This window comes from Oncorhynchus nerka, linkage group LG16 (assembly GCF_034236695.1).
Source record: "Oncorhynchus nerka isolate Pitt River linkage group LG16, Oner_Uvic_2.0, whole genome shotgun sequence".
Lineage (NCBI taxonomy): Eukaryota > Metazoa > Chordata > Actinopteri > Salmoniformes > Salmonidae > Oncorhynchus > Oncorhynchus nerka.
In genome coordinates, this window is record NC_088411.1 from 29070940 (window position 1) to 29088211 (window position 17272).

The 17272-nt window shown below is 40.4% G+C and overlaps 1 protein-coding gene across 1 annotated transcript in view; it reads right to left on the minus strand.

The window, feature by feature from the left end:
- LOC115144381 (lutropin-choriogonadotropic hormone receptor-like) overlaps positions 1 to 16625 on the minus strand; it is a 35905-nt gene extending 19280 nt beyond the window's left edge. The window contains exons 1-5 of the mRNA XM_065002568.1: positions 16309 to 16625; positions 14876 to 14947; positions 4554 to 4628; positions 4035 to 4109; positions 3767 to 3847 (exon numbers count right to left, since the gene is read on the minus strand). Of these exons, the coding sequence (XP_064858640.1) occupies positions 3767 to 3847; positions 4035 to 4109; positions 4554 to 4628; positions 14876 to 14947; positions 16309 to 16514 (509 nt within the window). The 5' untranslated portion in view covers positions 16515 to 16625. The remainder of the gene's footprint in view (positions 1 to 3766; positions 3848 to 4034; positions 4110 to 4553; positions 4629 to 14875; positions 14948 to 16308) is intronic.
- Positions 16626 to 17272: the final 647 nt, after the last annotated feature.

The following is a 17272-nucleotide window of genomic DNA, read 5'->3' on the forward strand; positions in this document are numbered from 1 at the left end:
GGATAGGAGAGAAGAGAAGAGGAAAGGATAGGAGAGCAGGGATAGGAGAGAAGAGAAGAGTAAAGGATAGGAGAGCAGGGATAGGAGAGAAGAGAAGAGGAAAGAATAGGAGAGCAGGGATAGGAGAGAAGAGGAAAGGATAGAAGAGAAGAGTAAAGGAGAGAAGAGGAGAAGAGAGACGAGTGAAGAGAGAAGAGTGACGAGAAGAGCGGAAAGAAGCAAAGAGAAGAGAAGAGATACTAAATATCATTCCCTGGCCACAGGATGTCATCACAAAGACCAGGGTCAGTTCCTTTTCAGTGAAAATAATTAGAATAGTAGTCACATACAACTGGGGTTGAGTGTATATGATCTTAAAATGGGTATAGCTATGTTATCATTGTATATTTAAGCAATAAGGCCCGAGGAGGTGTGGTATATGGCATGGTATATGGCCTGATATACCATGGCTGTTAGCCAATCAGCATTCAGGGCTCGAACATTAAGAACATACAGCTGGCGGGTTATACACTCTATCAGCAAGACAGAACAGCAGCCTCTGGTAAGACACGGGGCGGGGGCCTATGCATTTATGTAAACAACAGCTGATGCACGGTATCTAAGTAAGTCTCAAAGTTTTTCTCACACTCAATGCGCTGTATTCCGCCATAAGCAAACAGGAAAACGCTCATCCAGAGGCGGCGCTACTAGTGGCCGGTGACTTCAATGCAGGGAAATTTAAATCAGTTTTACCGAATTTCCATCAGCATGTTAAATGTGCAACCTGAGGGGAAAAAAATCTAGACACTTTTACTCCACACACTGAGACGCGTACAAAGCTCTCCCTCGCCCTCCATTTGGCAAATCTGACCATAACGCTATCCTCCTGATTACAAGCAAAAATTAAAGCAGGAAGCACCAGTGACTCGGTCTATAAAAAAAGTGGTCAGATGAAGCAGATGCTAAACTACAGGACTGTTTTTCTAGCACAGACGTGCCTTTTCCCACCTGGACAAAAGGAACACCTGTGTGAGAATGCTATTCATTGACTACAGCTCAGCGTTCAACACCATAGTGCCTCAAAGCTCATCACTAAACTAAGGACCCTGGAACTAAACACTTCCCTCTGCAACTGGATCCTGGACTTCCTGACAGGCCGCACCCAGGTGGTAAGGGTAGGTAACAACACATCTGCCATGCTGGTCCTCAACACGGGGGCCCCTCAGGGGTGCCTGCTCAGTTCCCTCCTGTACTCCCTGTTCACTCATGACTGCACGGCCAGCCACAACTCAAACACCATCATTACATTTGCTGATGACACAACAGTGGTAGGCCTGATCACCGACAACGATGAGACAGCCTATAGGGAGGTCAAAGACCTGACCGTGTGGTGCAAGGACAACAACCTCTCCCTCAAAGTGATCAAGACAAAGGATATGATTGTGGACCACAGGAAAAGGAGGACCGAGCACGCCCCCATTCTCATCGACGGGGCTGTAGTGGAGCAGGTTGAGAGCTTCAAGTTCCTTGGCATCCACATCATGAACAAACTAACAGTCTAAGCACACCAAGACAGTTGTCAAGAGCGCACGACAAAACCTATTCCCCTTCAGGAGATTTGGCATGTGTCCTCAGATCCTTACAGCTGCACCATCGACAGCATCCTGACGGGTTGCATCACTGCCTGGTATGGCAACTGCTCGGCCTCCGACCGCAAGGCTCTATAGAGGGTAGTGCTTACGGCCCAGTACATCACCAGGGCCAAGCTCCCTGCCATCCAGGTCCTCTATACCAGGCGGTGTCAAATGAAGGCCCTAAAAATGGTCAAAGACTCCAGCCACCCTAGTCATAGACTGTTCTCTCTAGTCATAGACTCTTCTCTCTGCTACCGCACGGCAAGCAATACTGGAGCGTCAAGTCTAGGTCCAAGAGGCTTCTACCCCCAAGCCATAACACTCCTGAACAGCTAATCAAATGGCTAAACCAGACTATTTGCACCCCCGATACACTGCTGCTACTCTCTGTTATCATCTATGGATAGCCACTTTAACTTCTTCGATATAGGGGGCGCTCTTTTAATTTTTGGATAAAAAAAACGTTCCCGTTTTAAACAAGATATTTTGTCACGAAAAGATGCTCGACTATGCATATAATTGACAGCTTTGGAAAGAAAACACTCTGACGTTTCCAAAACTGCAAAGATATTATCTGTGAGTGCCACAGAACTGATGCTACAGGCGAAACCAAGATGAAATTTCAAACAGGAAATGCCCCAGATTTTGAAGGCGCTGTGTTCCAATGTCTCCTTATATAGCTATGAATGCGCAAGGAATGAGCCTACACTTTCTGTCGTTTCCCCAAGGTGTCTGCAGCATTGTGATGTATTTGTAGGCATATCATTGGAAGATTGACCATAAGAGACTACATTTACCAGGTGCTCGCTTGGTGTCCTCCGTTGCAATTATTGCGTAATCTCCAGCTGCGTGTATTTTTCCATTTGGTTCAGAGGAGAAACCCAACTGCCACGAATGACTTATCATCGAATAGATACGTGAAAAACACCTTGAGGATTGATTCTAAACAACGTTTGCCATGTTTCTGTCGATATTATGGAGTTAATTTGGAAAAAAGTTCGGCGTTGTAATGACTGAATTTTCGGGGTTTTTTCTTAGCCAAACGTGATGAACAAAACGGAGCGATTTCTCCTGCACAAATAATATTTGTGGAAAAAATGAACATTTGCTATCTAACTGAGAGTCTCCTCAGTGAAAACATCCGAAGTTCTTCAAAGGTAAATGATTTTATTTGAATGCTTTTCTTGTTTTTGTGAAAATGTTGCCTGCTGAATGCTAGGCTTAATGCTATGCTAGGCTATCAATACTCTTACACAAATGCTTGTGTAGCTTTGGTTGAAAAGCATATTTTGAAAATCTGAGATGACAGTGTTGTTAACAAAAGGCCAAGCTTGTGTTTCAATATATTTATTTCATTTCATTTGCGATTTTCATGAATAGAAAAAGTTGCGTTATGCTAATGCATTATAGTTGAAGTATTTTTCTGTCGATTTCTCAGCCAAGCAGGATGAACAAAAATATTATTTTTGGAAAAAAGGCACATTTGCTATCTAACTGAGAGTCTCCTCATTGAAAACATCCGAAGTTCTTCAAAGGTAAATGATTTAATTTGGTTGCTTTTCTTATTTTTGTGAAAATGTTGCCTGCTGCCAGCACAGCCTAGCATAGCATTATGCCATGCTAAACTTACACAAATGCTTGTCTAGCTTTGGCTGTAATGCATATTTTGAAAATCTGAGATGACTGTGTTGTTAACAAAAGGCTAAGCTTGTGTTTGAATATATTTATTTCATTTCATTTGCGATTTTCATGAATAGGAAACGTTGCGTTATGGTAATATGCTTGAGGCTATGATTACGCTCCCGGAAACGGGATTGCTCGTCGCTAGAGGTTAATAACCCTACCTGCATTTACATAATTACCTCAACTACCTCGACACCGGCGCCCCCGCACATTGACACATTAACTCTGTACCGGTACCCCCTGTATATAGCACCCGCTATTGTAATTTACTACTGCTATTTAATTATTTGTTTTTCTTACTTTTTTAAGGTATTTTCTTAAAACTGCGTTGTTGGTAAGTAGTAAGTATTTCAGTGTAATTGTATTTCAGTGTAATTGTATTCGGCGCATGTGACAAATAAAATTTGATTTGATTTGAACCACACAGTTTATAATATTATGTCATCGAGTTTTAGGTTCTGGATACGTACAGGAAGAAGTACTCCAGTATGACCAGGGAGGAGATGGTGGAGAAGTCTGGAAAGTGTATAATTCCTGTGTTACAGATACTCCTGGAAGAGAGAGAAGAGGGGGAAAGAGGTTTTTTAAAAAGTGGGTGAAATGTGTGTGTGTTACAAAGCTGTGACAGCATTTCATCAAGTAAACAAAATGCCAAAATGGAATATTGACAAACTGAGTTGTTGTAGCTGGAATTACAGTAGTATGGTAACTAACAATAATATTGCCATAAAAGCTTACAGGTATCTCAGCTTGGGCAGATCAGTGAAGGCCCCCTTCTCTATACTGATCAGATTTCTGATGTTCTGTATCTGTCTAAGGAATAAAAGAAAGCATCACAATAAACATTTATTTAGAAAACTTTAACACTGATTTCCAACATCCCAATCAAGTAACATATTTTTACTCATGATAAGTGCACTTGTGAATCATACGTGTACATTTTTTTGTTACAGTAATATTCTGTAGAGGAATGAAGAGGATTAAGTAAATAAGTAATATTCTGCATGAATTGTTGTGTTCAATCCAGACAAATGGATTTTGAAAAAAGTTCAAAAACCCACAACAAAATCCTCAAACAAACCACAGTCTATTACAGTAACTTATTAGGGTAGGAGACACATTCTAAGAAAATGTAAACACAGTCAAATACAAAGCCTTCAATGGAACAAAACGTTATCTCACCAATTAAAACCTTCAGAACTGGGAGAGGAAAATTCTGTAATATGGTGTGTGTGTATGTGTGTGTGTGACACTTACATCTCAGTCAGGCTGTGGAGAGAGAGGAATGCATGGTTTCTTATGTACCTGGTGCAGTCACTCTGAGATATCTCACTGTAGCAGAAAAAAAGACAGCATAATGTAAGTTCACATTCTAAAGGAATATTCTCCTTAATAATAAAATAGAGACAGAATATGCAGAGAGTAAACTACAAATGGATCGCAAAGTGAAATGAGAAGTATTCTGATAAGGCCAAAGGGGATAGGATCAGAGAGGCTCTAGTGACATGCCCTTGACAGTTTCCGGTCTTCCTGATGATGCCCTTGCTACCCTCCAACCCATCCCCCCATCCCAAACCAACCTTCCACACCCTCTCAACCCCTTTCTTCTATTGTTAATTATACTTTTTTTATAGACCTCAATATGTTTTACCCTTCCAGTCCACCGTACCTCCCACTGATATGTAATTAACCAACACTTTTCTTTAGATAGCCTTTTAGATTCCATCTTAAACCAGATAATTAAACCTAGCGACTCACTCTGCTTATATTTTCCCTCAGCCCTGTGTGAGTGTATGTGTTTGTGTGTACCTCTCTTCTTAAGTTGTTGCATAACATCTTAATTACTGTTACTTTTGTGAAACGATTAAAAAGCCATTTCATTTCAGAGCATCCTCACACATGGAGGAGAGGCTGGGCCATGATTTCCAGCCAATGTGAGTCCTCCGTGACAAGACAATACCATCTGAACTCCACCACAGCAAATTAGCCAGTGTGACCTAGGACTGGATTAAATCAGATTGACATCGGCATATTGGTTGTTTTGGTGGTGTCGGAGGTGGAACTGCGTTCGAGCTGTCATATCCACAAACGGCTCGTTGCAACCTACTATGATCCGACAAATCCCATGCAGCTGTGTTAGAAATTCATGCAGCTGTGTTACAAGTTCAAACACTCAAATTAGACTGGTAGGCTATAAATCCCACATCCAAATTAACATGAAAACATGCAATGGCCTAACATCAATGGTTTGTCATTATTTCTCACATAGATGCAGCCTACACTTTCTAGCATCGTTTTGAACTTCTAACACAGTAGGGATAATAAGAAAGTGAGTGGTTTGTGACACAAGAGCAGCAGCTTACCGATATGTCTGTTTTAACCATGGTAACACCTCGAACACCGTCAAAACATCTGCGGTGTTGGTCAAAGCTGGTTAACACTCGATCTGATTGAATCTATGCCCTAGTGTTGATTTTTCAGTGTAACATTTCTAGAGTTGCAAAGTCTTGATTCAGGAGTTGATTTAACACTGCATCAGATAACATTGTCCCACTCAAGTGTAAATGTGGGACAATGTGCATAACACTGAAACATGAATGGGGTCAGTCAGGACAGAAACATTTGTGTCACCACAAACTTGAAGACATGAGTTACACAGGGGTCATGTATGCTATTTGTTAGGAGGAGATTGAAGTGACAGAGACGTCACATCATAATGGAAACAAAAAACAAAGCCTCCATCGATGCACTACTGCTTGGATTTAAAAAATGATCATAACATGATGAGAACCAGACCTGGCCCACTTCTGGACCGCAATTCCAAGTGGTAACTGGGCTACATAGTAAATGGTAACCTTGCAGATGTGGTGGATACATGTGGTGTCTGGACTGTCCTTAACTTTCTGACCTCATAAGCATGGGGTGAACCTCTCTTGGATCAGTGTATTATGATACTGTTAGCTAGCTATAACACACAATATTTGGTTCAATGCTTAACTGATTAATGGTGTTAAGAATTAACAAAAATTCAGGGGAGAGGACCACACTTGAATGTAACACTAGCTAGTTGCCAATTTAACAAGCACCAGCTGCTAACCATCAGCATCCACTACTGTTGGCAACACTTAACAAGGTGCCTTGAACGTAGCACCTCAAACAAGCTCTAGCTGCTACTAACTGATAACCAGTCTCCACCTGTTCTCACTTTTCTTAATCACCAATACCACCCTGTTTAAACCTGACCAAACAGTCATTCCTCCTCTTTGTTTTGTGTTGCATGCTCTCTGTGCTGCATTTCAAGAAACTGAGTTACCAGCCTCCAAATCATTGCCACCTTCTATCTCATATTACTTACATTCCTTCAATGATCTCCTTAGGGGATTGCCATCCTTACAGAAGCCCAACTACCACGGCCTGACGGTGATGTCTACCTGAAACTCCTGGCAAAAACCTACAGAGTAAATCCATAAGGATCCTTCATCTGCAGTCCATGGCTTCATCCAGTCTATTCTTATTCCCCTCCTGAATCCTTATTCTTACATCCATTCCATTTCTGCAATAAATATTCTAAACCCATTTCAATTGCTGGTCCTTAAACTCATATAAAGAGATAATGATAGCTAAGGGGGCTGCAATAAACCTCAACCAAAATCTCAATCGGACACTGATTGAGCTATCAGTAAGAAGACAGCTGCATCCTGATCAGATCAGGGGAAGCTTGTTCCCCTGGCCATAGGAGTTGGCAAGTCAGCACAAACAGATCTGGAACCAGGCTACAGTAAGCCATCCCCCCTGACTTGTGAGGGGTCCTTGACTCAAAGGCCAAGCTGGGGTAAAGCGGTCAGCCCAGATGAGGGATTCACCCAGCTATACATGCAATGCATTAGTTAGATGGGATCTGGATGTACAGTTGTGGCCAAAAGTTTGAGAATTACACAAATATTAATTTCCACAAAGTTTGCTGCTTCAGTGTCTTTAGGTATTTTTGTCAGATGTTAATATGGAATACTAAAGTATAATTACAAGCATTTCATAAGTGTCAAAGGCTTTTATTGACAATTACATGAAGTTGATGCAAAGATTCAATATTTGTAGTGTTGACCCTTCTTTTTCAAGACCTCTGCAATCTGCCCTGGCATGCTGTCAATTAACTTCTGGGCCACATCCTGACTGATGGCAGCCCATTCTTGCATAATCAATGCTTGGAGTTTGTCAGAATTTGTGGGTTTTTGTTTGTCCACCCGCCTCTTGAGGATTGACCACAAATTCTCAATGGGATTAAGGTCTGGGGAGTTTCCTGGACATGGACCCAAAATATCGATGTTTTGTTCCCCGAGCCACTTAGTTATTTTTTGCCTTATGGCAAGGTGCTCTATCATGCTGGAAAATACATTGTTTGTCACCCAAAAAATTGTAGACCTCCACAATTCTGGTTCATCCTTGGGAGCAATTTCCAAATGCCTGAAGGTACCGCGTTCATCTGTACAAACAATAGTACGCAAGTATAACCACCATGGGACCTCGCAGCCGTCATACCGCTCAGGAAGGAAACGCGTTCTGTCTTCTAGAGATGAACCTACTTTGGTGTGAAAAGTGCAAATCAATCCTAGAACAACAGCAAAGTGAAGATGCTGGAGGAAGCAGGTACAAAAGTATCTATATCCACAGTAAAACAAGTCTTATATCGACATAACCTGAAAGGCTGCTCAGAAAGGAATAAGCCACTGCTCCAAAACTGCCATAAAAAAGACAGACTACAATTTGCAACTGCACATGAGGACAAAGATCGTACTTTTTGAAGAAATGTCCTCTGGTCTGATGAAACAAAAATAGAACTGTTTGGCCATAATGACCATTGATATGTTTGGTGGAAAAAGGGGGAGGCTTGCAAGCCGAAGAACACCATCCCATGGCATCATGATGTTTTGATGTTGCTTCAATATATCCATCATAACTGGAAAAGAGGCTGCAACCACCATCAACTGTGTTGTGGGGGTGCTTTGCTGCAGGTGGGACATTTCACAAAATAGATGGCATCATGATGTCATTTCACAAAATAGATGGCATCATGAGGTGCATTTCACAAAATAGATGGCATCATCTATTTTGTCCACCAAACATAAATGATGTGGATATATTGAAGCAACATCAAGACATCAGTCAGGAAGTTAAAGCTTGGTCGCAAATGAATCTTCCAAATGGACAATGACCCCAAGCATACTTCCAAAGTTGTGGCAAAATGGCTTATGGACAGCAAAGTCAAGGTAATGGAGTGGCCATCACAAAGCCCTGTCCTCAATCCCATAGAAAATTTGTGGGCAGAACTGAAAAAGCATGTGCGAGCAAGGAGGCCTACAAACCTGACTCAGTTACACCATCTCTGTCAGGAGGGATGGGCCAAAATTCACCCAACTTTTTGTGGGAAGCTTGTGGAAGGCTACCCGAAACATTTGACCCAAGTTAAACTATTTAAAGGCAATGCTACCAAATACTAATTTAGTGTATGTAAACTTCTGACCCACTGAATGTGATGAATGAAATAAAAGCTGAAATAAACCATTCTCTCTACTATTCTTCTGACATTTCACATTGTTAAAATAATGTGGTGATCCTAACTGGCCTAAAACAGGGAATTTTTACTCGGATTAAATGTCAGGAATTGTGAAAAGTTTAAATGTATTTGGCTAAGATGTAGACTTCCGACTTCAACTGCAGTTTAACATGAGTTGACAAGTACTAAGTGTTCTTTGTGGTGAGGATACTTGGGATTCAGCCTCACCTGGCCTCAACCTCTTGGTTGACAGCAAACTGACCTTCCTGCCACACCATCAGGTCAGTAAGAGTGACAGAGATCAGCCAAAGTAAGTTACTGTGTATTTTACAATAACTACTTGCAGCAAGCTGACCATTAATTATAATAAAATAAGCATGAACTAGGCTGGGCGATATGGCCAGAATATCATATCACAATATTTTTCACGTTTTTGATGGTATTTGATGTTTTGGAAAAATTAAAGTTCTAATAGGGAGTAGAACATCATCAACTCCATATTAAACCATCAACTCCCTACTAAACCATCAACTCCCTATTACACCATCAACTCCCTACTACATCAACTCCATATTAAACCATCAACTCCCTACTAAACCATCAACTCCCTACTAAACCATCAACTCCCTACTACTCCATCAACTCCCTACTACATCAACTCCCTATTAAACCATCAACTCCATATTACACCATAAACTCCCTATTAAACCATCAACTCCCTATTAAACCATCAACTCCCTATTAAACCATCAACTCCCTACTAAACCATCAACTCCCTACTAAACCATCAACTCCCTACTAAACCATCAACTCCCTACTACATCAACTCCCTACTACATCAACTCCCTACTACATCAACTCCCTACTACACCATCAACTCCCTATTAAACCATCAACTCCCTACTACACCATCAACTCCCATCAACTCCATAATACACCATACTACTACACCATCAACTCCCTACTACATCAACTCCCTACCATCAACTCCCTACTACACCATCAACTCCCTATTAAACCATCAACTCCCTATTAAACCATCAACTCCCTACTACACCATCAACTCCCTATTAAACCATCAACTCCCTAATACATCATCAACTCCATATTAAACCATCAACTCCATATTAAACCATCAACTCCCTATTAAACCATCAACTCCCTACTAAACCATCAACTCCCTATTAAACCATCAACTCCCTACTAAACCATCAACTCCCTATTAAACCATAAACTCCCTAAACCATCAACTCCCTACTAAACCATCAACTCCCTATTAAACCATCAACTCCCTATTAAACCATCAACTCCCTACTACACCATAAACTCCCTATTACACCATAAACTCCCTACTACATCATCAACTCCATATTAAACCATCAACTCCCTATTAAACCATCAACTCCCTATATAAACAATAAGAACCCACCTTTCCCATCTTGTTCCACCCACCTTGTGTAAGAAAGATGACTTAGTAAAACATGTTTTTGTTCAGTGTGCTAACACAGTCTTGTGTCTCAAAGAAACCAGGGTTTGATACCCAATCAGTCACATTGAGACTTTAGTATGTGTCTATGAGACTGAAAAACAAAGTGATTAATGAAATTCATAATGAAAACTGTGATGCTATTTCTATCCACACAATGCCTAATTGTCACGCCCTGACCTTAGAGAGCCTTTTTCTGTCTCTATTTGGTTTGGTCAGGGTCTGATTTGAGTGGGCATTCTATGTTCAGATTTCTATGTTTTGTTTTTCTATGTTTTGGCCGGGTAAGGTTCTCAATCAGGGACAGCTGCCTATCGTTGTCTCTGATTGGGAATCATACTTAGGCAGCCTTTTTCCCTTTTGTTATTGTGGGAAGTTATCTTTGTTAGCTGCATTGTGTGCGTCCCAAGTGGCGCTCTATTCCATAACTATGACCGATGAAGTCTACTTTATCTAACTACACTGAACATAAATATAAATGCAACATGCAACAATTTCAAAGATTTTACTGAGATACAGTTCATATAAGGAAACCAGTCAATTGAAATAAAGGAATTAGGCCCTAACCTATGGATTTCACATGACTGGGAATACAGATATGCATCTGTTGGTCACAGATACCTTTAAAGGTAGGGGCTTGAATCAGAAAACCAGTCAGTATGTGGTGTGACCACCATTTTCCTTATGTGGCGCGACACATCTTCTTCGCATAGAGTTGATCAGGCTGTTGATTGTGGCCTGTGAAATGTTGTCCCACTCCACTTCAATGGCTGTGCGAAGTTGTGAGAACTGGAACAAGCTGTTGTACACGTCGATCCAGAGCATCCCAAACATACTCAATAGGTGACATGTCTGGTGTGAATGCAGGCCATGGAAGAACTGGGAAAGTATCAGCTTCCTGGAATTGGGCACAGATCATTGCGACATGAGGCCGTGTATTATTATGCTGAAACATGAGGTGATGGCGGCGAATGAATGGCATGACAATAGGCCTCAGGATGTCATCACGGTATCTCTGTGCATTCAAATCGCCTTTTATAAATGCATTTGTGTTCATTATCCGTAGCTTATTCCTGCACATTACGGAGGTAAAGAAGCCGGATGTGATGGTCCTGGGCTGGTGTGGTTACACGTGATCTGAGGTTGTGAGGCCGGTTGGACGTACTGCCAAATTCTCTAAAACAACGTTGGAGGTGGCTTATGGTAGAGAAATTAACATTCAATTCTCTGGCCACAGCTATGGTGGACATTCCTGCAGTCAGCATACCAACTGCACACTCCCTCAACTTGAGACATCTGTTTAATTGTGTTGTGTGACAAAACATTTTAGAGTGGCCTTTTATAGTCCCCAGCTCAAGGTACAGCTGTGTAATGATCATGTTGTTTAATCAGCTTCTTGATATGCCACACCTGTCATGAAACATGTGACCAACACTTTACGTTGCGCTTATATTATATAGATAAAGCAGACACATTTTATATGGAGATAGTGTGGTGCCTTATCTTTGAAACTTTATGCAGTATCAGATTATTTTAAACAGCAACCCCCACTATCTACAGTTTTTTTGTCTTCAGAAATAGACCGTGGAAGAACATCAGCCATGAGTAGACCTAAGTATAGCCTTGCACGAGCCTTGGCTCATAGTTTCAAGTTTTATTAGTCGTATGTGGGGATAGACATGGTATACACCGCCCAATGAAATGCTTACTTGCAGGTTCCTTATCGACAATACACCAACAATAAGAAATAACACAAGATAAGAATACTCATAGGAGCAGGAGACTATTTCCTGTTTCTGTAGCATGAGGCAGCTTGATGTACAAGTAATCCCTCAGAACAGGTTGCTAGTCTATCACAGGGCCTTACCCCCACTCCATCTCCTAAATGCTGAGTGTCAAGCAGAGACGCATCGGGTCCCATTTTCAGTCTTTGGTATGATTCGGCCGGGGAACAAACTCCCAACCTTCCGGCTGTCATAACTCTCCTGTGACGATCTGAAGGATCTGGTTACAGGGGGTGCACTCTACAGCGTGCTCTCTCTCAGAGGGGGAGAGCGGGAAGTAGACTGTTTTATGGTCGGGCATAAAATGCCCCTATGCTCTGTAGTGTTCGAGATTGGAATGTAAACTGTGGAACACAGAGACACCCTTGGACATCAAACGTTTGAATAATTAAACAATGTTTCTATTTTGAATGAGAATGATCCATGGACACTTCAAGGACAGTCACGTCGAGTGTGTTTCATTTGGTGATCTCATGAAGGACAGGAAACATACATAACTGTATCTCTGTCAGGTTTACATCTAAATATTGTGAAACGTATGTGATTAAACATTAAACTATTTGTGAAAAGATGTAATGTTAACCTTCTAAATGAGAGTTGTAACTAGTCAGTGGCCACACCCCCGTGAGCCCAGACATCACATTAGGCGTCATAGAACCACCGCTTCTTCCACAGAGTATAAAACCTAGTTCCTATGAAATGTACATTAGACCAGAAAATATGGAGCAACGCTAAATGTTGAAATGGTTAAGAACTACAACGCTATAGACCACGCAAAGCACGGTGTGAGCTAAGGTCGCAAATGGTTGAATTTAAAAGACCAAAACGTGCTGGGTGACACTGGACGCTGGTGTGTGAAGCAGTTTAAACTACAACTCTACCAAAGGACAAGACCAGAGGACGTGGAGATCATTCCCATGTTGAAATGGTTAAGATTTCCGAATGGTTCTCTGAAGTATCCATTATAACAAATACGACAGACTGTGACTTCCGGGGAACACAACCAGAGACTTTTCTGTCGACTCTCTCCAGCAGATGGACGGCGACCACAGAGAGAGACAGCAAGACACTCGTAAATACGTTAATTGCAATTTATTTTAAAATGAGTGGTCATTCATGTAAAGTATTAGCACTTTCTATGAGTGTAGTTATCAGCTATGAGTTTCCCGCTATTGAGTGGTCCCTACCCCATTTCCTTTGTCTACCAAGCCATCATAACGGTTTCGTCCACTGGGGACTTTCTTTGTATCATGTATGAACTAATTGTGTGTGTTTTCATGTATTTCTGTGATTTGATTAGTTAGTTAGTTAGTAAATAAATAAATAAATAAGCCCATTTGTATATCACTGATTCATAATTTATGCTAGGGTTCGTGCAGATATCCAAGGGTTTGCGATGTTCAGTAATGAGAACTGATGAGGTACAATTCATTAATAAGAGACTGTTTTGATAACATTAGAAAATATCTGAAGAGGTGATTCGGGAAATAGAGACTATATAACATTTTTCCCATGGTGCCCCGACTTCCTAGTTAATTAAAGTTTACATGATTAGTTTAATCACGTAATAATAATTGTACATAGAGAATTGATTTGATAAAATAAGTCTTCACATTTAATGGTAGTCACAGACACAACACAGCGGACACTCTAACCGTAAGGCCAGTGAGTTGGTTCATCAACCACGCTTATCATTATTTCACAAATAGTAACCAACAATTTGTTCATATGAATTGACATGCTTTTGATCTCCTAAATAGTGGGTGAAAGGTAATACATCATAAATGTAGGTCAAACTACTTCCTCTAAAAGGATGTGTGTATGTAGGCAACTCATCTGTAGTGTCTTAGCTCTTATTACTTATTTATATAATAAGAAAGACTCCGAATACAAGGAAATGAACTGGAGCCTCACATTTCCTAAAATGAGTTAGTACCAGAATAACAGAACAACGCTGTGCATGATCAAGGGTGCTCCATTCTTAAAGGGGACATCAGTAATTAACATAACATCATCCAAAGACACCCATCCAAAGTGGACATCTCCTTTCCTCTTCTTAAAGCCCCCAGACAGTCTTTCACTGCATGTCTATTGAATCACAGTGTGTGTTTATTTTATGAAAATAACTCCAAACATATTTTTTATATTTCCCCCTGAGCCTACCTTTTGCCATTGAAATGCTCAGTCTGACAGTGTGGGTGTGTTGATAAAAATGTAAATATTTAAATACACAGCCCTGGTGGATAAAATCATCTCTAGACTCTAGAGCTTACTCACTTCCAAAAGTCATTGGTCAGACTAATTAGGTCTGATTGCGATGTCATGCTTTGGGCCAAAAACACCATCCCACCTGAACAGGCTGAAATTCCAGTACGCCCCCTCACACACAAAAAAACACCTCTTACACTAAAAGGCCATTATCTGAGTGTTACTTTGACCTCATAATGTGGAAATATTATAAAAAATGACGACTGTACTGCCACTAACATCCATTTAGATAAATGTTTCATACAATATAATGTTAGATTATCACACCTTTCATAAAAGCTACCAGCAGTATGTGTTCCACAAAACAAATACGTTTATAACCGGGCACTAGTCAAGTTTTAAACAGCCGCATGAAGCTTTGCAGATCTATACCATTGAAAAGGTAAAGCCAGAGTTGAACTGAAAATGTCTAATAGGGCTAAAGGAATACTGACAATGCTATATGTCACAGGTGAAAAGGGCGTAATAAATACATTTCATTGAAACGTACATTCTGGACACGTTGATCAGTCCTCTGAAGGCATTGCTTGGAACTTCATTCACCGGCAGATGAGTTAGTCTTCTAAAGATTATACACAAGGAAAAACTTATTTTAATACAATGTAGTCTAAGGTAATGCTGGCTGCTGGCAACCAGATCACAGAGCATTTCTTATTATTCTGTATGTAAATCTGTGACAGTCCATTTAGTATGATATGTTATGTTTCGTATGGTATGTATTCATTTGTATATATCCATCACCCATTTTGTATGATATGTTTTACATTACAAAGCGGAAAATTAATTTGCAAAGCGGACAATATGTTACAAATTTGTAAGACGTGATATGTTATGAATTCTAGGTGGCTAGGTGGCTAACATTAGCTAGCTGGCTAAAATTAGCTAGACTAAGGGTTAGGGTTAAGTTTAGGAGTTACATTAAAAGTTTAAGGTTAAGCTTGGCACATCTAGCCACTGGGATTTTTGCCCATTCTTCAAGGCAAAACTGCTCCAGCTCTTTCAAGTTGGATAGGTTCCGCTGGTGTACAGCAATCTTTAAATCATACCACATAGTCTCAATTGGATTGAGGTCTGGGCTTTGACTAGGCCATACCAAGACATTTAAATGTTTCCCCTTAAACCACTCAAGTTTTGCTTTAGCAGTATGCTTAGGGTCATTGTCCTGCTGGAATGTGAAAAGCGGACAATATGTTACAAATTTGTAAGACATGTGATATGTTATGAATTCTAGGTGGCTAACATTAGCTAGCTGGCTAAAATTAGCTAGACTAAGGGTTAGGGTTAAGTTTTTAATAGTTACATTAAAAGTTTAAGGTTATAGTTAGGGTTAGGGGAAGGGTTCCCTAAAAGGGTTAAGGTTAGGGTTCGGGGAAAGTTTAGCTAACATGCTAAGTAGTTGAAAAGCAGCTAAAAATTAGTAAGTAGTTCAGAAGTAGCTAAAATACAAAAGTTGTCCGTAATGAGATTTAAACTCGCAACCTATGGGTTGCTAGATGTTCTTGTTAGAAATACATTTTTGCCTTATGTAAGCATCTGTACTATGTAACCATACCAAAGATAATATATCATACCAATTTGTTTGGATTTACATTTACTATGTTATGTCTAGTCTATGAGACCAGGCTGAGTATTAGGCTACTATGGTGGCCTGAATTTTAATAAACTGAAGTGAAGAGCGTAAAGCACAATCAGTAGCTAGGTACTGTACTACAGACAGTACTGTCCTGATAAAAGGCCATCATTGTATCTACTGTAAATTGGATTGTGTTTCCTAATTGACTGGTTGAATTCAAAGGTTAAATAAATAATCAAATAATAAATAATCAACGATAAAAGTGAAAAAACATGGGTAGATATTGACGCTATAATGTAATATATGCACAATCCCTCCACCAAAACGGAATGACATTTTAGGGTACTTACAAGTTTCGAATAAACGATGGAGCGGCTTGGGACCTCAGTTGCGTTTCCCTCGTGCAACTGAGTTTCTCTCCCGTGTCTTTGTAACATGTATCGCTCTTCAATGAACATTTGCAAATCGACGGACAAGTGAAAGTCCAGCAGGAGCGCAAATTCAGAACACCCGACAGCGCGAGAAGAACCCACACCGTCCGCTTTGCTGGTGCCATCCTGTAGGCTACCTGGGCATTGATCAACCGCTTCCCCTTTCTCCCCAATCGTCACTTTCTAAAGATAACTCAAATAAAACCGACCTCAGATAGACGAACCTAGGTAGCCAACATAACAAAGCAAATTGAAGCGGAGGAGAAGAGAGAACCATTATAATTTCCACCTGCCCTGCGCTAATGCAAAGTCCTGTATTTTCCTGGGGTGCGTCACTCAGTAAATCAGCATTCAACCAGGTTACAGTTAGAGCCCAGCCCTGACAGGATCACAACATAACCGCTCTACTCTCTCCACATTAAAAAGACAAATTATACAAGACAAAAATGCTGGGTTAAAAACAACTCAATTTGGGTAAATGTTTGGTTATTTGGGTTATTTTGACCCAGCTAGTTCACAAACAACAGATTGTTTTCCTTAAATTGGGTTGTTGATGTTGGGTTATTGAGCTATGATCCACTGGGTCAGAGCAAAAAACTGGAGGCGTGGCTTAGTAGGGGCGTGGCTTTTAGATCATATTATTTCGGGTCATTTTTGAGAGTAAATGTAATTCCGGTTAATCTGTTTTGTTGCATTGTCAATGCATGTTATGGTTGAGCACTGACACTTTTGAAGCTTAAATAGGGCTTACACAATAGTATGAGTTCCTTAAGAGCCTATGCACATCCCAATGTAGGGATAGTTACTACTTTCTTATAATATTTAAATATACATTTTACATTAAAATATGTCATTTCAAAAATATTGAATGAAAATTGAAATT